At 34.2% G+C, this 25159-nt stretch overlaps 1 protein-coding gene and 2 pseudogenes across 1 annotated transcript; 2 read left to right on the top strand and 1 right to left on the bottom strand.

Annotated features, from left to right (window-relative positions):
- Nucleotides 1-1577: 1577 nt before the first annotated feature.
- Nucleotides 1578-2466, bottom strand: LOC141562495 (olfactory receptor 52B4-like; annotated as a pseudogene).
- An 11892-nt stretch (nucleotides 2467-14358) lies between these two features.
- On the top strand, nucleotides 14359-15676 carry LOC141559933 (olfactory receptor 52B4-like; annotated as a pseudogene).
- An 8045-nt stretch (nucleotides 15677-23721) lies between these two features.
- LOC141559932 (olfactory receptor 52B4-like) lies at nucleotides 23722-24666 on the top strand. Its single transcript, XM_074297590.1, has one exon. It carries the CDS (start codon nucleotides 23722-23724, stop codon nucleotides 24664-24666), a length of 945 nt encoding a protein of 314 aa, XP_074153691.1.
- The last annotated feature ends 493 nt before the right edge of the window (nucleotides 24667-25159 follow it).

Raw genomic sequence — 25159 nt, 5'->3', positions numbered from 1 at the left:
GACTGGATTTGAAATGATTCCAGCCCCAGCACTCCATGCATGTACCAGATACTGAATAAGTTTAACGAACTGTATTTGTATATCGAATTTTGAGGGAAGAAAATATTTAAACAATCTTATAAGTGAGAGGAGTTTAGTCCTCAAGTCCACTCTCAGCCAGAGGCAACAACATTCTTCATCATGTTTCCTTTCTTGAGGCCCGTTACACCTAGTGGGAGAGAAATAGTGGGACGGCAAGTCTGGGGAACTCTAGTCTGGTGAAGAGTAGAATGGGATACGGGGGAAAATGTGCTTGAAAGGGCGTGGAGAGTGAAAGATCCTAAGCCACTGAACCTGACTTATCCTATTCCCCACCCCTCTAAATTCAGAGTCGCTTAAAACTTCACCTTTACTGTCTCCACATCCAAAAATTGGCCACTTGAACTATGCTGCTCTGGTTCATGTCTGATGACATTGCCTCATCACCTCAAGGTCAAGGCTCCTGCTCACATGGTTTTAAGCTGCCCTGAATGCATAGGCCATATTTTGCCACTTCAATTCCACCTTATAGATATCTATTGTAACAAGGTAGTAAATAACAATAACTCTGCATAACAAGATATTTGTCAAAACAGAGTTGTAAGTAGCAGAAATTTTATTAATAACAGGTTGTCAAACACAGTTGTAAATAGCCCAGTTTTGTTGCCTTGTCCCTATCACATGCATTTTCCATCAAGATTATTCTAAACCTCGAATGTTTTTCATGCATTGTTAAGGGAGAGTTTGAGCCATTGCTTTGAATTATTCGCCCTTAAAAAGAAGAGGTCTCAATTAATACTTGGATTTATTCAATATTGGCCTTCTACAGGAGAAGCTGGAAGTTAAAGTGGGGAGAGGGGCTACAAAATAAAGGGTCTATCTTTGTTACTCCCAGTGGTAAGGGGGTGAAGGGGAGAAGGGAATTGTAGCACTTTAGAGGGGGCAAAGTTCAGTGGGACTGGATTCAATGCATTCCTTTCTCTTTCCACTTCGACAGGGCTACCTGACTGCCCTCTACAACTCTGGAAAAGGAGGTTTTTGGCCTGGTTTTCTCAAGGACATGTCAAATAAGCTTTGGCAGTCTTATCAAACTTTGAGAATAGAAATAATGATTGGACTTTATGTCTGTACTTCAAGTTTTTGTTTAAATTCAATAAATGATTATCACTAGAATGCATATCACTAGGTAGTTAATATTTTTACAGAAAAGTTTTTAGAAACCATGATTATACTTATGAAGATATAACCAATATAATTTTCATGGGGCAAAAGCTGTATCCACATAGATGAAGTTTCTTAAGGAAAGCTCAAAATAAATCACTGTAATATGAGTTTATCATATTGTCTATTCCAGAAAGAAATTCATATTTCATTTAAAAAGATCTATGGAGAAGTGCCTTCAGGAAAACCTCTATATTCTATTATCCCACAAACCACTGAGTCATGGAACTCTTAGTAATGTTTTTGTTGCTTCCTCTTAACTCTTCTCACTCCCACTATTACCAATCTTGGCTAGACAGCATCTGAAAAATGATTCTCTTGGTATCCATTGTCCAAAGTCATTTCTCTCTTAGAAAAACCACACAGACCAATTTGTCTCTGATCTGTTTTGTCTTGATCCCATAGATAATGGGATTCAGCATGGGTGGGGCCAGAGCACAAACATTGGCTAATGGGATATGGACTTGAGGTGAGATATGATGCCCAAAACTTTGGGTAAGAAATGAGAAAACTCCTGTAACATAGAAGAGGGCAATAACACAGACATGGGAGTCATGTGATGAGCATCCCTGGAAGGGATACGGAAGACAATTTGGAGAAGCAGCCCATAGGAAGTTGCTATGAGGATAATAGCCAACATTATAGTTATTAAAAGGACAAACACATCATATCATATATTCACATGGATGTCAGCACAAGCATATTTGGGCAAACCAACATCTAACCTCACAGGATATATAAGGAAGAATGTTATTTCTACAAATTGTCAACCAAGTCAGAAGGAATACCAGGAACAGTGGTGCCAAAGCTTCTTAACCAAGCTAATGTTTCTAGTGACTAAACTGGTGAGGATCATGTTATATCTCAGAGGATAAGAGATTGTAATGTATCAATCAAAAGTCATAACTAACAGAAACCCTGACTCCATCATATATGTAGAGTGAATAAAGAACAATTGAGTAATGCACGCCCCAAGGGAGATCTCCCTAGCATTGAACCAAAAGATGGACAATGATTTGGGTACAGTGGTGATGGAGAGAACAATGTCAGCAGCGGCCAGCATGGACAAAAAGAGATACATAGGCTCATGGAGCTTCTCTCAGTGACAAAGTACTTATGCAACATCTACTTAATACCCTTGGATCTATAATTTCAGATCTTTTTGACTACCTCCAAGTATCAAACTCTTAAACCATACCCTCTATTGTCCTCTTGTCCAGCCTCCATCTTTATAGCAAATGAACTCCCAAAAAGATCCTTATATCCCACACAATACCTAAGCCACTCATTAGATTCAGGAAGTGTTCTCAAAAGATAGAAAGAGTGGGGCTGAGAATTCTCAAGTGTAATATTTTACTCATGTATCTCTAATTCACTTTAAACTTCCTGAAGCAAAATAATCACAGCTTTACCGGATATTTCCAAAAGTCTTAGTGCAGTTTTAAACTATAAATTTTTTGAAACTAAACTAAAACTGTTTGAGATACTCTGCATTATTCTTCCATCTCCTGAATAATTCAGTTTACATTACTTCACAGAATCTTCATAACTCAAATTATACTAAAAAGTAAGCTCTTTCACGTCTTCTAGAAAGAATCATCTCTTCTTTCTTTGGAGATTTCTAGTAGCAACATATATGTATAAGCTCAGTCTCCATCTTGTACAACTATAATTCTCAATGGAATTGGGGTAGCTAGTTGTCACAGTGGAGAGTGTTGGCTTGGAGTCAAGAAGACTCAACTTTCCCGAATTGAAATCTTCAAACTCTTAATTAGATGTATGATCTTGAACAAGTCACTTAACCCTGTTTGCTCAGTTTTTTCATTTATAAAATGAGCTGGAAAAGGAAATGGCAAATCATTCCAGTATCTTTAGCAAGAAAATCCTAAAGCATCATGAAGAGCCAGGGATGATTGAACAGCAACATTTTTCTTTTCACTTAATTAAAAATTAATTAATTAATTACTTAATTGGAAACCTCCCTCTCCCCCTCCCCTCCTTCTCTTCATCCTTCCCCTAGATGGCAGGCAGTCCCATATATGTTAAATGTGTTATAGTATATCTTAGATACAATATATGTGTGCAGAACCTAATTTCTTATTGCACAGGAAGAATTGGATTCAGAAGGTAAAAATAACCTGGGAAGAAAAACAAAAATGCAAACAGTTAACACTCATTTCCCACTGCTCCCCCTCTGGGTGTAGCTGATTTTGTCCATCATTGATCAACTGGAACTGAACTAAATCCTCTCTCTCTCTGTTGAAGACACCTACTTCTATCAGAATATATCCATATACAGTATCTCTGTTGAAGTGTATAATGATCTCTTGGCTCTGCTCATTTCATCTGAGGAAAATCTTAAAGAGAAAGAAATGGATCTTGAGGGAGATGGGAATAAAAAGATATCTCTATAGGTACAGGTATTAAAATTGTCTTTCTCTTTATCATATCAAAACCTAAGTTTTTATTATTATGATAATGATGATGCCATAGTGGGAGGAAGAGAGAAAAATTAGAAACATGAAGGAAGGGTTGCTATTCCAAAATTATAGAAATGGTATGTGTGGGAAGACACATTTATGTTTCATTTAAAGAAAAATGTCTCCAAAATCAAAATGGTATAAAAACAAATAGGAAGATTCAGGGAACATTGATTCCTTTACCACTGAAAATTTTCAAGTGTCGCCAAGATGCTCATTTGTCAAGATTTTTTGAAAAGGATATTCCTACTTAATTACAGATTGGATTGAATGACTTCTGACACATAGAGTAAAGAAAGATAGGGAAGTGCCATTAGTATGTGGAAAAAATGCCATCGCCAGTGTAGGAAAGTGGTGTCACAGGTCCCCAGTCCCCTGACTCTGCATGTAGAGCTCTCTTATTTCTTTTAACTCTCTATTGCTGGAACTCTGTCTTCCCAGAAATCAGCCGGAGTCAGGATCACTAAATGTCTTTATTCTTGATCTTTCACAGTCAAGGTCAAGGGGTTAGGTCTAGCAATCTCACACACAGCTTTCTCCCTCAAACGCCAGGAGAAACTGAGTCCGCTTCTGCATCTCAATTTCCGCTTCCTTCTCCTACTCCTCCCACACAAGTCATTTCCCCCTCTTTGTCCCACCAATCAAGTCAGCACAGAACAGCTGGGGAGGGTCAACCTTCAAACAAGTTAATAGGGAACCGTCCAATTGGCAATTAGTCTCACGTGCTTCATTATCCAAGTGCATTGATTGCTCAGTTCTAGCTCTTTACACTCTATGAGTTATTATTTCTAGAAATTGGAAATTTACAGTACCTGAGAAGAAGGTCCTGGAAACAAAAAAATATGGAAGAGAAGCATGGAGAAGATCAATAAGTACTCATTAGTTCTTGGGTTGACTTGAGAGACTAATGATATTAGCTAACATTTATGTTAACTGTTATTTCATTTGATCCTTAAAACATAACTGGGAAGTAGGCACTATTATTTTTCTAATTTTAAGGATGATGAAGCTAAAAGAGATATTGCTCAGAATTATACAGCTAATAAATGTCTTAAAGGAGATTTGACTTCAAGTTTTCCTGACTTCAGAACTGAGCACTCTTATCTACCATGCCAGATTTCAAAGAGTCTCAAACCCAAACAGCCTTCTTGGAAGTACTCGCAAAAGATTTTAAAGGGAAAAAAAGAGAAGTATAATAAAAACTGAGAAAAATAAATGGGAGGTATGCAAGAGATAGGTAATAGGTTGAAAAAGGAATGCAATTCCTTAAAAATATAATTGGACAAAAAAATCCCCTGGAGGAAATATCTTGAAAAATAAAATTAATCAAATGGAAAAGGAGATACAGAAGCTAACTGAAGAAAATCACACATTAAAAATTAGAACAGGGCAATGAGACATCAAGAAAACATTCAAACAAATTAAAAATAATTTTAAAAAGGAAGGTACTTCAACCTTCCTTTCTCTGAATTAGACAAATCTAACCACAAAATAAAAATGAAAGAAATTAGAGAAGTTAATAGAATCCTAGAAAACCTAGATATGATAGATCCCTGGAGAAAATTGAAGAGGGATAAAAAGGAATACACCTTTTTCTCAGTAGTCTATAGCATCTACGTAAAAATTGACCATGTATTGGAGTGTAAAAACCTCACAATCAAATGCAGAGAAGCAGAAATAGTAAATAGTTCTTTTTGAAATCACAACATAATAAAATTACATTCAATAAAGGGCCAGGAAAAGATAGATTAAAAATCAATTGGAAGTTAAATAATGTAATTCTAAAAAATGAGTGGGTCAAACAACAAATCACAGAAACTATTCATAATTCCATCAAAGAGAATGATAATAATGAGACAACATCCCCAAACCTATGGGATGCAGCTAAAGCATTTTTAGGGGAAATTTTATATCTCCAAATGACTAAACATGACTAAAACAGAGAAAAAGGAGATCAATGAATTAGGTATGCAACTGAAAAAGCTAAAAAAAGAACAAAATAAACCCCCCCAATTAAATATCAAGCTAAAAATTCTGAAACTAAGAAAACTATTGAACTAATTAATAAAACTAAAAGTTGGTTTTATGCAAAAACTAACAAAGTAGATAAAACTTTGATTTGATTTAAAAAAAGGGAAGAAAAAAAAAGATTTCTAGCATCAAAAATGAAAAGGATGAATTTACCACCAATGAAAAAAAATTAAAGCAATAATTAGGAGCTATTTTGCCCAAGTTTATGCCAGAAATGGATAATTTAACTGAAATTGATTAATATTCACAAAAATATAAATTGCCCAGATTCACAGAAGAGGACATAAATTACTTAAATAGTCCCATTTTAGAGGATAATTCATATCTCTGACATATGCTAATAGATATAGGAAGTAGTAAAAGTTTGATTAATTACATATGAAAGAAGAGAATAATCATTAAGCTATCAAATTAATAAGGCCCCATAAAGCACATAATGAGAAATTTTGGAAAATTAGAGGAAAAACAATATTAAAAAAAAAACTGAGATGATGAATAAAAGATGTGCTCTATAAGCTAATATTCTAATTTAATTCAAACTAGAGAAAAAAGTAAATTTTTAAACATTTAGGCAATTATACAAAATAGAACATTAAGGGAATTATAATAAAACTATTATACTTAATTATTAAGTTCCAGAAAAACTGAGAATTTAAAAAAAAATTGGAAAATCTTGCTCAAATTAATAACATAAGGAAAAGATCTCTTGGACCACTTAATCTCTGAAAGAGACATTAAATTATCCATAAATAAACTAGTTGGAAGATGGCATAAGAGATTTGGTTATATTTACAAGTTATACTCAATAAAAGAGAGAAACAAAGACATGCTACCCATTTATTTGATAATCCTGAACATGATTGTGAGAAGCCAGCCAACTTTAGGCCTTTCCAAGCACCAAAATAGGAAATTTATGAGTTCTAGGCAAATAATAAACTCTTATAAGCTTCATGGCCTGCATAATTTTGTATTTATAATTGATTTCAATTTCTTTACATAAGTTTAGGACAGTATAAGGTCTGTATCACATATATGGTCATTTCTGAGATTTATTGCTAAAGGGCACTTTGGGAAAAGTCCTTAAAAAAGGGAAGAAATCCTCTGGACCCCAGATGGTAGACTGGAAATATGGAGAGTGAATTCAAAATGCACCGGAGTAAGAAAAGATGACAGATAAGGGGACCCTGGCCTCCTAAAAGATTCAGTGATAGCTCTGTATTCTCTATTCTTTTCCAGCTCACAGACTCCAAAATAGATTTATGCCTAAAATTGTAGTTCCAGAGTGAGAAGAGGTCAGAGGTCTTAGTTGTTAAGTACTGAGAACAAGTTTAGAAGCAAATAGTAGCTGTATGGCTAAAGCCCAGGATCACAAAAAGGATTCCATTCAAATCTCCAATCCAATCTGAAGCTTACAGTGTAATAATCAAAGCAAAAGTGCCAGATCAAAGAGACCCTGAAACTGTCTCTCTGAACATGCAGAGTTTTCCAGCATGCTAAAAGTGGGCTAAATTCAATAGCAAACTACTAGAACTTCAGTCAGCAACAAGCCCACAGGTACATAACTCAGACCCAAACTCAGGTCAGAAACTTACTAGAAAGGCAGTAATCAGGTATTTCCCTGGCTGAAGATAGATTTTGAACACTAAAAGTTTACAGTTTTTAAGCCTTTTCCCTTTTAAATAAATCCCAGGGAACATACTCTTGGCATCCTGGAGCCTCTTGAAGAGAGAATAGGAGAGAAGGAACTAAATGAGAGGGGTGGGGAAGGCATCAGGCTTTAGCAGCAATGCCTGAGAAGACATTGTTAATTGGATCCCAGATACAACACATTATTGAGCACAGCAAAACAAACCAGCACAGAAACCAAGATATCAAAATAGTCTGATACATTGAAAATATATGTATCAAATGATTATTCCTTATTTAGAGCTCTATAAACCAGGGCAAATATAAGTCTCTGCCTTCAAAGAACTTATATTCTAAAGAGAAAAGTCAGTATAAAAGGAGGAAGTTGCGTTAATGGGATGAGTTCTGGGAAATGATAGAATGTTACTTAAGAGAACCTCAAATGAGATCATGACACAGTGAGACACAACTGAAATGACTGAATAATTCAATAATGTCTTTTGAATGAACTACCCATTTTCTCTCATTCATAACATTTGCATCTCCAGAATATAGTTAAGTGCTTTGTATTAGTGGGCACTTAATGAAATACTATTCACTTGTTGGGTGATTTATTGTTTGATTTATATTTGTTTCTTAATCTTAGTCAAAGGAATATCACAGGATGAATACATCCAGGATGGAGCCAATCTTTGAAAGGTCCAGAGGTCCTGAGTTGTAAGTGACTCTAGTCAAGAAAGCCAAAGTAAGTTTCTATATGGGAGAGGATAAATATCAATAAAAGGAGTGGTCCAGATCCAAGCCTGACGAGGTTTATGGGGTTTGAACTGAATAGCTTGCTATAAGACAGGAAGGTTCAAGAGCCCAAGTCCCTATAGACTTGATTAATAGATCTCTCAAGTGTCCCAATTCCTGTAGATTCAACTAATCAGTCTTTCCACTCCAATTTTCTAAACCCCCCTTCTTATTCAAAAAACCACCTTGAAATAAGACCAAAAATTAAAAAAAAAATCTCTCTCTGTTCTTTCTGTCTGAATTTCTTTAATTAAGAGATATTTGGATCATTTTTAATATAATTATTGATAGTCAATTATGTAGTTGAATTTTGAACAGTCTGTTTTCCTTCTTTTAAAAATTACTTAGTTTACTTTTCTATTAGGAAATGATTCTTTGTCATATATTTGTATTAATTTTCTATATATTTGGAATATCAAACTTGTATGATAAAAGACCAATTTTTTTAAAAGCAATAATATTTATGGCATTATATGATAGTGAAATATGAATTAAAGTCTCTAAGAATTAAAGTTGACAGTGGTACATGACTTCAAACAGGGAAGCTATGCAGTTTAAACCCATGTTTGGCTTCATTTGAAATTTACCTAGAGAATGATATGAATAATGTCAGTATCTCCCCAGAATATTTCTTTCCCTTCAGGGATTCATTTTTTTAAATTTTTATGTTACTTTTAGATTTTTTTTATTGAAGTAAGTTTATTTTTAATATATAATTTTAATACATATTGCTCTATGAATCATGTTGGGAGAGAAAAATCAGAACAAAAGAGAAAAATCATTTTAAAAAAAACAGAAAAGAGAAGGAACAAAGCATGTGTTGATTTACATTCATTCTTTTTGGTTCTTTTCTGGATGCAGATGGCATTTGGATCATTGAACCTTGAGAACAACCATGCCCTTGTCATAGTTGATCATCACAATCTCAATTTCTATCAGCAAGAAACTTACATTATAAAGGGGTGTGTAGAGATTGGAACATAGTGGGGGAACTCTGGGTAAGGTAAGATCCTTCAGCCCAGAGGGAACCAGCTGACAATGTCTAGTTTGGCTCCCCACCTCCCTTTGGTGTTCTTACCTTTCCTGAGAAATCAGGGAGGGCTTGGATACCTGTGTTCTACTTGAAGCAAGGGATATTTATAGTAAGAGACATTTACATATCAATAGAAGAGTGCTTATAGTTATCACTTGTACTGTGTGCTATGGTGATGTGATGCTACCATAGTTAGCACTTGCTCAGTGTGATGTGATGATACAATAGTTCCGTAGTTGGCACATACTTAGTGTGCTGTAATGATGTAATCATACTGAGCTATTTAAGAGCTGAGAGGACTGGAAATGACAGACTCCATCTTTGACCACTATCCCTGTGAGTCTCCTGCCTTTCTTCATTCCTCCACTAAGACCAAGGCTGGTCCCAAGATCCTCCAGAGAACTAGACTGGATGGTATATTTTGGCAGCCAACTGGGGGCTCTAGAAAGCACACTACATTTTGGTGCTTGAACAGGGACCTCCAGAAGGACACTACAAGGGTGTGTGTGTGTGTGTGTGTGTGTGTGTGTGTGTGTGTGTGTGTGTGTGCGTGCGCGCGTGCTCCCACGGCTATATGCATAGAATAAATACAATGTGTTTAAGTACAAGATAAGGTACAATCTGCTGAAGACCCACTTGGAAACCTATTTAGTTGAATCCTCACTTCACATGAGGAACAATTGATTTGTTATGATATCATGGAGATGAGAATACATATTTAAATATGTATATCTATATATACAAATATACTGTTATTATGCTAATGAATATCTGGGTAAGTATGCTGCATAATACTTAGCTAATTGCTAATTCTTCTTCCAAGGAAAAACCAAGGACATAAAAGCAAGATTCCTATCATCCTCAAAAGACCAGTGTTCAATCAGTAATGCAGATCATCCCCAAAGTTCCTAATGAAAAGTTCCTAATAATCTGAGACAAATAAGTTGAAGACTACCCAAAGATACCACTTTTTATTAGGATGTATATCAATGAGGAAAGTAAAGAGAGTCATATACCTTCAATGAGAAACAGAAAAATATGCCCTTGTAGTGAGAGAGACAAAAAAGGTTGAGATAGAGAAAAACAAATATAGAGGTAGACAGAAATTTAAATTTATATTCCCTTCTGGGAGATAAGTCAGATTGTAAGAATTTGATACTCTGGGACTGGTAAAGAGGAGAATAAACAACTTTGCTGCTCCTATTCTTCTTATTTAAGTGTCGCCAGTCATTGGGTATATTTTGGCTGGTGTAATCACCACTGGATGACACTGGAAAGGAAACTACTTGAAAGTGGTAGTAATTTCACCAGTCAGATATTTTGGATGGGAGACAAGAGATGAGAGGAGGACTTGGTTGTAATGGGCAACAGGGAAACTTGTCCAGGAATCAAAATTAAAAGAATGGAAAAGGAAATTTAGGACATGGAGGGTTTTATCCCTATTAGATCACAACACCATCTATGTTTTGAGATGACAGGGAACTTAAAACACACAGAGTATAACTACTTAATTTTACAGATAAAGAAATTGAAGTTGAGGGATTAAATGATTTACCTATACTTCTAAAGCAAATAACTACATGAAGCAGGATTTCAATGCAGTTCTGAACTTGATTTCAACTCTAGTGCCATATACATTAATCCACAATGCCTTTTATGGGTAGAGTGAGTAAAAGACTTATGTACTAGGTACTCACAGCAGAGACTAAAGATTTGTTCTTTAAGGTCAGCATAAGAAGGCTGCCCTTCTTTGACTGACCTTAGAGAAAAAGACATTCTTTCTGCCTCTGGTTCTGGGTATCTTCACTACCCAAATAATTTAAAGAACTCTCTTTTTTAACATGGGTTTTTGAGGTCACATTCAGCTTTGCCCTGAATTTCTTTTCCAAGGCTCTTTTTAAATGATTAGAATATAACTGCAATTTTGGGTGAAAATCTCCCTTTCTAGGATCTGAAATCTCATAGGACACAGGTTGTATTGTCTGTATGTTATGTCAACCACAAGTGCACACATTAGAATGTTTGTCATATGAAACAGACAATTTTAACTCTTGCTTTTTAAAATCACAGTCTTGACCTAGAAATCTAGGTCATATAATAGTTAGATCATTGAATTTGGAATCAGAGAGATCTGATTTGGAATTCTGCTTCAGATGTTTCAGAGCTACATGACCCTAGATACATAATTTAATCTCTCTTTAAGTTTGCTCATGAATAAAATGAGGAACAAGAGCCTCACAGGATGGTTTTTGTGTGTGACAAAGTAAGCACAAGGTTACAGTGAATGGAAAGATACTAGTAAGGCAGAAGAGGACCAGAAAAGGATATCCCAATTTTCTAATTTTTTTACCTTAAGCAAATCACATAACATTTCAAGACCTCTTTTTCGTTGTCAATCAAATGAGATGTTTAGACTTAATTGTATATTAGCTCCATCCCAGGACAAACATTTTGTAGGAATTCTATGGTCAGAATTTTGCTTCAGGAATATCACTCGGCAGTGTTGTATTATAATATTAGATAATACTACTTGAGGTGCTATAATATTAGATAATACTACTGCTAAACTATACCTTATAATAAGCTAGCCTATGTGAAGCACTTGATGATTTGTAGAGCATTTTACAAATATTATCTCATTTTGTCCTGCTTGTAGTTCACTTATAATTGCCTTTTTATACACTAAGATACTGAGAAAGAGATGAAATGATATGGCCAGGCTCACATAATTAGTGTAAGATCATTTTTTACTTACTTAGCAGCTCTTCCTGACTCCAAAACCAGTGCTCTATCCATTGCACTATCCTTTGACTTTATCTAGAATTATAAAGCAACAGAGTTAGAGGGAGCTTAATGATCATCTCCTCATACCTTTTGTTTTTATTTAAGAAAAGTCTCTCAATGCTTTGCTTCGGTCAGTTCTGGCTCATGAGGAGCTGAAATCTCAACAATTCCTGTTCTTTTGCATATATGCATACCTACATCCATATACACATATATACCATGTATGTGTGCATGATTATATGTATGTGTGTATGACAAAGTAACCACAAGGTGACAGTGAATGGAAAGATATTAGTAGCTAGGCAGAAGAGGACCAGAAAAGTATATCCTGATTTTCTAATTTTGTGACCTTAAGCAAATCACATAACAGACAGACCTATTTTTTTCATGATCAATCAAATGAGATGTTTAGACTTCATTGTATAATAGATCCACCCCAGGGCAAACATTCTGTAGGAATTCTATGATCAGAATTTTGCTTCAGAAATATCACTTTGGCAGTTTTGTGGAAGTTGGACTAGAAAGAGAAGTGAATGAATTCAAGAAAAGCAGGTAGGGATCTGAATCAGAGTCCAGGTAATAGGATATAAATAGACGGAATGCTACTTGAAAGTCTATAGCCAAAAAAAGAGGAGATGATCTTGTCAAGGTGAGTTAAAATTCATTTACAAATTTTGAGTTCTAAGTTATATATCTCCTTTTCAATTCTTTCATTCACTGAGAAGACAAGCAATATAATGCATGTGTAGTCTTGTAAAGCTTAGTTCTATATTAGCTGTTAAAAACATGAACAAGAAAAATAAAATGAAAAGAAATTATGTTTTAACTTCTATCTGATTCATCAATTTTTCCTCTGGAGGTGAATAGCATTTTTTCATCATAAATCTTTGGAATTGTCATAGATCATTATACTGAGCAATTGCTAAGTCTTTCACAGTTAATTACCGTTATAATTTTGTTACTGTGGCAATCTCCTACTTCTACTCAATTCATTTTACATCAATTTATGTAAATATTCCCAGGTTTTTCTGGCACCATTCCCTTTTCAAATATTACAGAACACAACAGTATTCCATCACAATCATATATCATAACTTGTTCATTCAACCCACAATTAATGGATATCACTTAACTTCCAATTCTATGCCATCACAGAAACGTTTCTCTAAATATTTTTAATACATATGTCCTTTTCCTTTTTCTTTGATCTCTTTGGCATACAGACTTAGTAATGATATTTCTAGGTTTTCTAGACCTTTGAGCATAGTTCCATATTATTCTGAAAAAATGGTTGGATCAGTTCACTACTTGACAGCACATTATTGTACCTATTTTTCTACATACCCTCCTGAATTTGTTCATTTTCTTTTTTTATCATATTATCAATTTGATAGATGTGAGATAATATGTTAGAGCTGTTTTAATTTTCTTTTCTCTAGTAATTTAGAACTTATTTTCATGTGACATATTTCTTTTGACAGCTGTCTTGTTCATATTCTTTAACTGTTTGTCAATTGCAAAATGGCATTGATTCTTATAAATATGGCTCAATTTCCTATATATTTGAGAAATGAGACCATTGTCAGAGGAACCTAGTGTAAAAAAATGTCTTCTCTTTCCTTTTTTTCTTTTAATTTTTAATGTATTGGTTTTGTTTCTGCAAAAAATTAGATTTCATGGAATTTAAATTATTCATTCTACCTCTAGTCATACTTTCTTTCTTGTTTGGTAGTAAAAACTTTTATCTGTATGTTTGACTGGTCATTATTTCATGCTACCTTAATTTGCTTATATCACTCTTTATGTCTCAATCATGTACCGATTTTGACCTTATCTTGGTATATAGAGTGAAAAATTTGCCTAGGCTTTCCTTTCCAAATTTCTGGGAGGTTTTGTCTAATAGTGAGTTCTTGCCTATAGGAAGTTGAATTTTGGGATTTATCAATTACGGATTTACTACATTTACAATAGTATTGCATATTGTGCATCAGATCTACTCAACTGGTCAATTGCTCTATTTCTTATACAGTTCTGGATATTCAAGGAGATTTAAGTATGAAATTAGCATTAAAAGAAGGAATGAATATAAATTTTCAGCATATGCAAATCAATGAACAGCATCTAAATGAGTATATATAATTTTAACTGTGATAAGATGATTGAAAAAATATTGTTCAATCATTTCAATTGTATCCATCTCTTCATGGTCCCATTTGAAGCTTTGTGTGTGTGTGTGTGTGTGTGTGTGTGTGTGTGTGTGTGTGTGTGTGTGTGTATGTGTAATACTGGAGTGGTTTGCCATTTCCTTCATCAACTAATTTGGTAGACAAGGAACTGAGGTAAACAGAATTAAGTGGCTTGCCAAAGTCATACAGTTAGGCACTATCTGGAGGCCAGTTTTGAACTCAAGAAGCTGAGTCTAGAAAGGGCCAGGAATTCTATCCCATGTGCTACCTAGCTGTTTAACCATAATTATAGAATCCATTAATGTTCTTTTTTTCAGAGGTTGGCAAACTCATAGAAAGATTAAGGAAAGATACAGACTGCAAAAATAAAGCTGGAGAATTTGAATCTGAAAGACTTATAGTGTCTTTAAAATTATGTGTATTTCTCAGCTTCAGTTGATACATTTACGAAAATGGACCATGTGCTTGGGTAAAGACTACAGATAATTATAATCAGAAGTTGAAATCTACCCTTTAATTTGAAATATTACTATTTTTATAGGTGACTTCCATGAATATTGCCAGCTCTAACATCACTGTCATAAGCCATACATTTTTCTATCTTCTGGGTATTCTTGGCTTGGAAGATCAACACATCTGGATATCAATCCCATTTTTTACTTCGTATATTATTGCTCTCCTTGGTAACAGTCTCCTCATCTTTATTGTTGTCACTGACCACAGCCTTCATGAACCCATGTATATCTTCTTATGCATGTTGGCTGGAATTGACATTTCACTCTCCACCATTACAGTTCCCAAAGCCCTGGCTATTTTTTGGCTTAATTCTGGAGGGATATCCCTATATGGGTGTATTGCTCAGTTGTTCTTTATCCACTCCACCTATGTTGCTGAATAAGGAGTCCTTCTGCTAATGGCATTTGACCGCTATATTGCCATCTGTTACCCTTTGAGATATACAATGATCCTTACCCCTTCAGTGATCATAAAAACTGCTATGTATGTCTGCTTTAGAAGTATTATCAGAATATTCCCCAATAATATTCCTTGTGAAGAGGCTACCTTTTTGCAAAAACAATCTTCTTCCACACACATATTGTGAGCACATTGGTTTGGCCAAGTATGCTTGTGCCAGCATTCGAGTGAACATCTGGTGTGGCATATTTGTCCTTTTAACAACTGTGGTAATAGACATAATCCTCATTGTTCTATCCTACTGTATGATTCTTTATGCCATCTTTCATATCCCCTCTCAGGAAGCGCGTCACAAGGCTCTTAATACTTGTGGTTCCCATATTTGTATCATCTTCCTTTTCCATATCCTAGGAATCTTCACATTTCTGGTCCAAAGGTTTGGCAAACAAATCCCAGTTCATATCCACATCCTAATGGCTAATGTTTGCATGCTAGCTCCTCCAGTGATGAACTCCATCATATATGGGATCAAAACCCAACAGATAAGGAACAGAGTATCTCATTTGTTGTTTCAGAGAAAAAGATGAGCTTAGTAATGGCAGCTGTGGACATGTTGAAAGTACACAAGCAAAGATGTTGGTTTTGAACAATAGGAATGGAGGAAGGTTAGAACGGGCAAAGGAAAGACATAGTAGTGCAAAAGTACATACTTGAAATTTGGAGTCTGATGAAGTAGGTATGTTTTTTGCCTCTTTTGTGTAAAAGGTAAAATTGGAGGCAAATGCCTAAAATTCTTTAGTTTTGAATCTTTTCATACATCACTCAAATATGAAATAATTCTTCTAACATTTCCTTATTTTTTTGAACTCCATTCTCTCAGGTTTGCTATTTTTTGTCAAGTTCAAATGCTTCCTTCTCTTTTCACATTCTCAATTTATCAGTCAAATCTTGCCTGATGCCTAAAATATATACCCTTCCTACCTCCAGCTCATAAAACCCCTTTCCTTCTTCTTTGAATACCTTAAACATCAGCTTTTTCACAAAACCTTTCTTGTTAGGTTCAACTGGAGTACTTCTCTCTTTATCTCCCTTGTATTTAACCATCTTAGACTAAGAGGTATTTATTTTCATTATGTTTCTTTTCTATCTGAATTTATGCATGTGCTTATAGGTTTTCCCTTATTTTGTTTATTTGTAATTCTCTTCTCATAGCAAAACATATTAGTCACAGTTTATGAATAAAAATATTTGTTTACTTGCTGGATGGTGTGAATCAAGGTCCCTTCATACCCTACTTCTATTCATACTTTTAGTTTTCTCTATGCATATACTAGAAGAACCAGAGAAGCCCTACCACATGTTGCTCATATGTCTTCGGCACCCATTTTATTGATCTTAATCTTAGTTTCCTTATGTGTACAATAAAGATTTGAAAAAATAAGATATAAGGTTTCATCTCTAAACTATCATCTTTTGATTTCATGAGTATGATGATTACTTGGTTTCTAATACCATTCTACAAAAATCAATTTTCTCTATTTTTATTTACTTACACACACACACACACATATACAGACACACGCACACACACACACACACACACACACACACACACACACACACACACACTTTTTTCCTTTCTGCAATCTTTCAGGTGAAGACTTAGTAGTAGTATATTAGATCAAATGATATGTCTAGCATAATACCTTTTGGGTACAGTTTTAAATTGCTCTTTGTAAGACTAGTTCATATCTTCATCAATAATGCAATAATGTATATATTTTCCCATAAACCCTACAACATTTTCTTTCTTTTTTTATCTGTCAGTGCAAATCCAATGGAAATAAGATGGCATGTCATAGTTTCTTTAATGTTCATTTCTCTAAGTTAGAACACTTTTTTTTTTTTTTACTATTTTGGTAGTTTAGATTTCTTATTTTGAAAACCACCTGTTCATGACCTTGACCAATTATCAATTAGAGGATGATGCCAATTCCTGTAAATTTCATTTAGAAATGAGACCTCTTTCAGAGATTTTTTTTCAAAAATTTGCCTCTCACCAACTTTATTTTTAGTTTCCCAGATTGTAGTTCAAAACCTTTTTAATTTCATGTAATCAAAATGATCTCTTTTACCTCCTATATATCTTTCTGTATCTTTTTTGGTCACTAAGCCTTTAATTTAATTCTTGGAAGATTTCCTTAAGTGGCTTGGATTCAATGATCAAAATAAAATATATAATGATTAGTAGGAACTATGCAATCCATCATTGCAGATTTCCAGAATTTACCACCAATTAGATACCTACCATGACCTGATACAGTGACTAAAGTTATCTGGCATAAATTTGTTATATCTCATGTATTAGTATACCAAATCCCATATTACAAAAATAGAATTCAAAAGCCCTGGAGTGCAGAACAGATATATTGTACTAGAACCAGATCAATATCACCAATCAATCTTTTGATTGCCCATTAACATTACAATATCCTTAATACAAAATTGATTCATAAAAAGATAAGGACAAAATTTGTGTAAATGCCTCATACCAAATATTCAGAATCTCTTGCTACATGGAAAAAAAAACTTTTTAAATGTACTTAATTAAAAGGAAAAAGCAGATTTCAAAGTCATATGAAAGCAAAGGTATTATCTATTTTGTTGTGTATGCTTCTGGAGTTATACAAAAGATAAATTTGCACTGAATCCATTGAGGAGAGCTTTATCTTCATTGAAATACAAAAAAAGTAGTTATATTGAGAGGGAAGATCAGCTATCAAGTTATTTTATTTATCCACATCTCTGGTATTTAAGGCTAAACAGAAAGAAATGAAGGAAAATATTTGAGAGAGCAAGTAACTAATGAAAAATTTGGTAGCAAGTAAGGAAGATAGACAAATCAAAGATAAAATGGAGGCTTTGATCATGGAGGACTGAGTTAATGGTGTTATCATTAACAGAGATATTGAATACAGCAGAAACATGTCTAAATAAAAATTCAGATTTCTATGTTTTAGACACAGGCCTACATGCTAGGTATACAAAGAAAGACAATAAAGTTTCTAATTCCAAAAAGTTTATATCTTAATGGAAGGTTTAATTAAGAGGTAGACAAATTTAAATTAATATTCTCTTCTGGGAGATAATTACAATTTTAAGAATTTGACCTCCTGGGACTGATAAAGAAGAGAATAAACAATTTTGCTTCTCCTGTACTTTATATTTAAGGGTCACCAGTAACATTGGGCACATTTTGGCTGGTGTAATAACCACCAGATGACGCTGGTAAGGAAACTATCTGAAAGTGGTAATTCAGTCAGTGAGGTGTTTTGAATGAGAGACAGAACATGAGAGGAGTACTTGGTAATGATGGGTAACAGAGGGACTTGATGAGGAATCAAAATTAAAAGAATAGGAAAGAAAATTTGAGCCATTTAATTTTTTTTTTATCCTCTTGGGTCATATCAAATATTTTAGAACTAGCAAGGAACTCAAAAAACACAAAGTATAATCTTTCATTTTGCAGACAAAGAAACTGAGCCTGAGGTATATTAAATAATTTGCCCATAGTTATAAAGCAGATAACTAAATGAAGCAGGATCTTGACACAGTTCTGAACTTGATTTCAAGTCAAGTGCCATATGCATTAACCCACAATGCCTTTTATGGGTAGAGTGAGTAAAAGACTCTTGCACTGGGTTCTCATATCAGAGACAGAAGATTTGTTCAGGATCAGCATAAGAAGGCTGCCCTTTCTGAATGACCTCAGAGATAAAGGGACCCTTCTTTGGCTTTGGTTTTAGGAGATTGCACTATCCAAGGAATTAAAAAAAAGTCTTGTCTTTAACTGGGTTTTGAAGTCATATACATCTTTGTCCTACATTTCTTTTTCTAGTGATCTTTTTAAATGATCAGTACATCAGTTGACACTTCCTAGAATCTGAAACTTCATAAGACACAGGCTATGTTAAGTCTATATGTTATGTCTACCACAGGTGCCTACCATAGAGTATTTGACTAAAGAAACATATTATACTTTCAACCCTACTTCATGCCTTTACCAGCCAGACTTTCTCTCAATGTCTATTTTATAAGAAAAACATATATATTTGGCTACTGTAATAAATAAAGCTCAGATGCATGCAGCTCATGCATGATTAGACAGAGTTCCTTGGTTGTTCTTCTCACAGCTAGGTGGTATAATGGTTAGAGAATTGGATTTGGAATATTTCCAGATTTTAGATCTCTCAACGAGATTTGAGTTGGAATCCTGCTTCAGATATTTCCTAGTTATGTGAACCTGGACAAATTATTTAATCTTTCTCCATCTTTCAGTCTCAGTTTGCTCATGAATAAAATGAGGACAATGTGAGCATTTGCCTCACAGATGGTTTTGTGAACCAGATGATATAACATATCTATCGTAAGGTTCTATAATATTAGCTACTATTGCTGCCAACTTATAAGCTATTTTGTATAAAGCACTTTATGGCTTGCAGATCACTTTACAAATGTTATCTCCTTTTGTCCTCTCTGTATCATTTATCATGCCCTTTTTACACACGAAGAAACTGAAACAGAGATGAAATGATATGCCCAGCATCACGTAATTGGTGTGAGATCAGATTTTAACTCAGGTCTTCCTGAATCCAAATCCGGTTCTCTACCCATTGCACTATCCTGTGGGTTTATCTAGAGTCATAAAATATCAGACTTGGAGGGAGCTTAATGATCATGTCCTCAAACCTTTTGTTTTTGTTTTGAAGAGAAGCCTTTTCAGGTTGGTATATAGCTTCTTAAAGTTTTGTGTCAGCCATCTCTGGCTCATGATTAGGTGAAATCTCCTTTACTTTCTAGTTTCTCAACAATTCATGCTCTTTCTAGTATTTTCTTATAGATTATTACATAAGATTTTGAGGCAGTATATAGTGTGGTGAAAGAACATTGTATTTGACATCTGCAGACCAGGTTTTCAGGGATCTTAGGAACATCATTTTAGAGTTGAAAATGGGGATGGGCTGAAGGCAGCTCTGACCCTGCAAACAGAGTGGTATAATATCTGTTTGAGCATCTGCACCTCAGAAATCAACAATCTGTAAATTGAGATTTGAATGATTGTTTTGCTGATTGTCTAGAATTTTGAAAAGCTTAATAATTAAGATAAACAAATATAAGTGTGCATGTATACATATGTGTGTATATCCATGCATCTTTATATATGCATGCACATACAAATATATAACCTGGTTATGAACATTTGACAGCATATCTCTGTATTACTACAAAGATTACTTAAGCTCAGTATTTGTGCAGTAGATGCCTCAGGGAGTGAAATCATGATCAGATCTTGAATCCAGTGATTGTAAACTAGTGATAAGAGAAATAAAAAGAATTGCCTTTTATATAGCACTTTAAAGTTTACAATGTGCTTTAGATCCACAATATTTCAGCATCACAGCACCCCTGGATATACAGTATCCCACCAGTCTGGATGTTTACTGCCCTAAATTATCAACTGGAGAAAATCTCTGTTTCTCTACCTGAGAAGGTAGGATATCAAATCCAGCATTCATAAAGCAAAAAGTTATGATATAATAACAATCATAATAATAAAGTACACTCATATAGCTTTAAGGGTTGAAAAAAGCACTTTACACATTTGATAAATTTTATTTGATCCTGCAAACAACTCAATAAGATTAGCAGGTACTACTACTTTTCTCTATTTTGCTGATAAAGAAAATGAGTGTGACTTGCCTGGGATTGATTGATTGAAACAGTAAATTGGTATATGTATGTATCAATCAACACACATACAATTATTAAACATCTTATATATCTTAGGCACTGTACTAAGTAATGTGTAAACTAAAGTGGAAGTTTTTTTTTTTTTTCCCAGTAAAGTAGACTGTATTGTTCATTGTAACAAGCAGATATAACATATGAGATACACACATTTACACATAAAGTTTATGAGTGTGTGCATAGATATGTATACATATCTGAATACATACATATACTATGCATATATGCATGTTTGACAAAGCAGGCTCAAGGCAACTATGAATTTGGAAAGATGATAGTAGATGGGCAGAAGGAGACTAGAAAAGGATAACCTGCTTTATTAATTTTGTGACAGGCAAATCCCATAAGATTTTTGGACCTATTTTATCACCAATCAAATGATATATTTAGACTCAATTGTATATTAGATCCATCCCAGGACAAGCATTGTATAAAAGTTCTATGATCAAAATTTTGCTTTAAGAATATCACTTTGGAAGTTTTTTGGAAGCTGAATTAGAAAGGCAAATGAATGGATTCAAGGAAAGCAGGTTGGGATCTGAGTCAGAGCCCAGGTAATATGATATAGATAGAAGGAATGTCAAAAGGAGGTTACACCTTTCCCCAAGCATATAGCCAAAAAAAAGAGAGAGAATATGAGATCATGTTGAAGTGATTTAAAATTTATTTTAAAATTTGAGTTCTAAATTCTATATTAACCTTTTATCTTTCCCTGAATCATGAAGAATGTGTACAATATGATACCTATTGCACATCTGCAGTCATGAAAAGCAGAGTTCCATATTAATTGTTAGAAATATAAGCAAGAAAAATAAAATTAAAAAAAACTATCCTTTAAGCTGTATCAAATTCATCAATTCTTCCTCTAGAGGTCTACTATCTAGATAATATACTATCTAGAGATAGTATTTTTTCTTCATGAATCCTTTGTAATTGTTACTGATCATTGTACAGAGATGAGTTGCTAAGTCTTTCATAGATGATTAATATTATAATGTAGTTGTTGCTGTGGCAGTTTCTTATTTCCCTTCAATTGACTTTGCATCAGTTTAAATAAATATTCCTCAGTTTTTCTGATGCCATTCCCTTTTCAATTCTTACAGCAGAATAGTATTCTATTACAATTATATATCATAATTTATTCAGCCATCTTCCAATTGATGTAATTTCTAATTCTCTGCCATCATAAAATATATATATACATATATATGTAATTATATGTATATGCATATTTTTCATTTTTCCTTTTCATTTTCTTTTGTATATATTTCATTCATTATTTCTTTGGCATACAATGTTAATAGAAGTATTGCTAGGTTTTGGAGACCTTTGGCATTTTTCTGCCCACTGGTTGGATCAGTTCACCGCTCCACTAACAACATATTACTGTACCCATTTTTCTATGTTCCCTCTTCAATTTGTTTAAATTTCTTTTCCATCCTATTATCCATTTTATTAGATGTGAGGTAGTACTGTACTTTATATTTCTCTAATTTGTAATTTAGAGCTTCTTTTCACATAGCTTTGATTTCTTCTTCTGACAACTGTTCTCTTTGATCATGTGTCAATTGAGAAATGACACTGATTTTTGTAAATTTAGCTCAATTCCCTATATACTTGAGAAATGAAACCATTGCCAGAGGAACCTATTTTAAAATGTTTCCCATTTTCCTGCTTTCCTTTTTAGTCTTGGATTGGTTTTGTTTCTGGAAAATAAAATTAAGTAAAATAATAAATTTTTTTCATTCTATCTCTAACCATTCTCTCTTCTTTGTTTTGTAGTAAACTCTTATCTGTAGATTGGATAGGAAATTGTTTCAAGCTATCTGGTTCATTTGCTTATATCTAAATCATTTTTATATTTTGTGTATTTATATATCTAAATCATATACTTATTTTGGCATTATCTTGGTGTACAGAATGAGATATTTATCTAGGCTTATTTTCTTCCAGATTCCTTTCCAACCTTCTGAGTGGTTTTTGAATATTAATGAGTTCTTGCCTACAAAAAGTTGAATTTTGGGGGTTTGTCAATTTCAGGCTTATTACATTTATACTAATGTTGCATATTATGCACTGAATCTACTAACTTGGTTAATCACTCTATTTCTTATGTAATGTTGGATATTCAAAGTGATTAAGTATGAAATTAGGATCAAGAAAAGGAACAAATATCAATTCTCAGGGTGTACAAACCAATTGACATAGAATCTAAATGAACATACATAATGTTAATTGTGATAACGTGTATTGTATAATAATAATTATTTTGTTGTTCAATCATTTCACTTGTTTCCAACTTTTCATGGTCCCATTTGGGGTTTTCTTAGCAAGGAAACTGGAGTGGCTTGCCATTTCCTTTATCAGCTCATTTGACAGAGAAGGGATTGAAGTAAACAGAATGAAGTGGCTTAGACAGGGTCATACAACTTGTTAAGTGTTTCAAGCCTGTTTTGAACTCAGGAAGATGAGTCTAGAAAAGGTCAGACATTCTCTTTCTTATGCCACATATCTATCTAATACTAATTACAAAATCCAATAATGTTACTTTTTCAAAAGATGGCTAATTTCATACAAAAGTTAAGAAAAAGTGCAAAATTGAAAAAAATGTTGGAGAATTTAGACTTGAAAGGTCTAAAATTTTTTTGAGAGGCACCATTAAAACTATATATGATTCTCAGCTCCAATAAATGCATTTACAAAAATGGACCATGTGGTTGGGTGAATACAAAAAGTAATTATACATATTTTAAACAATCAGAAGTGTTAAGCTCACCCTTTAATTTGGGATATTGCTATCTTGACAGGATGACCTGCCTTAAACATGGCCATCACTAACATCACTGTCATAAGCCACACATTTTTCTACCTTCTGGGCATTCCTGGCCTGGAGGATCAACACATCTGGATTTCAATCCCATTTTTTACCTGCTATATTGTTGCCCTCCTTGGTAACAGTCTCCTCATCTTTATTATTGTAACTGATAATAGCCTTCATGAACCCATGTATATCTTCTTATGCATATTGGCTGGACTTGATATTTCACTCTCCACCATTACAATTCCCAAAGCCCTGGCAATTTTCTGGTTTAATTCTGGAGGAATATCACTAAATGCTTGTATCACTCAGTTCTTCTTCATCCACTCCACCTTTGTTGCTGAATCAGGAATCCTTCTGCTAATGGCATTTGACCGCTATGTTGCTATCTGTTATCCTCTGAGATATACAATGATCCTTACCCGCTCAGTGATTATAAAAATTGTTATGTCTATCTATTTAAGAAGTATTGTTACCATATTCCCTATGATATTCCTTGTAAAGAGGCTCCCTTTTTGCAAAAACAATCTTCTTCCACACACATATTGTGAGCACATTGGTTTGGCCAAGTATGCTTGTGCCAGCTTTCGAGTGAATATCTTGTATGGCTTATTTGTCATTTTTATAACAATCGTTCTAGATGTTATCCTCATTGTTTTATCCTACTGTATGATTCTCCATGCCATCTTTCACCTTCCTTCCCAGGAAGCTCGTCACAAGGCTCTTAATACTTGTGGTTCCCATATCTGTGTCATCTTCCTTTTCTACATTCCTGGAATTTTCACTGTTCTCGTCCAAAGGTATGGCAAAAAGATCCCACCTCATGTCCACATTCTGATTGCTAATGTCTGCATGCTGGCTCCTCCTGTGATGAACCCCATCATATATGGTATCAAGACCAAACAGATAAAAAACAGCTTGTCTCATTTGTTGTTTCACAGAAAAAGATGACCTTAGTAATTACAACTATGAACAGTGTTGAATGCACTAATGAACAAAGATGTTGATTTTGAACAATAGTAATGAAGGAAGGTTAGAAGGGACAAAAGGAAAGAATGCTGTAACATAGATGTGGGATGTATGAAATTTGTAGCCTGATAAATGAGGCACAGATTTTGCCTCTTCTTCTGTGTACTTGGAGACAAATGCCAGAAATTCTTTGGTTTTGAGTCAAATGTGAACCAATCCCTCTTTCAAACTTTCCAGTATTTGGTGAAAGCTCTCTCTTCTCTCAGGTTTCTCATTTTCATGTCATCCTCAAATCCTTTTCTTTTGCTCTCCTCCCTTACTCACCCATTTTCTAAATTTTTTCCAACAGCTTCCTACCTCCAGTTCATAAAATCCCTTTCTGTCATCAAGAATACACCCAACCACCAACTTTTCACACAAAACTTTTCTTGTTATGCTTTACTACAGTGTCTCCTTCCTTATCTCTCTTGTATTT

The sequence above is a fragment of the Sminthopsis crassicaudata genome, chromosome 3, assembly GCF_048593235.1.
Source record: "Sminthopsis crassicaudata isolate SCR6 chromosome 3, ASM4859323v1, whole genome shotgun sequence".
In the NCBI taxonomy this organism is placed as follows: Eukaryota; Metazoa; Chordata; class Mammalia; order Dasyuromorphia; family Dasyuridae; genus Sminthopsis; species Sminthopsis crassicaudata.
The sequence above is the reverse complement of the archived record's forward strand: the minus strand, read 5'-3'. Positions and strand labels throughout refer to the sequence as shown.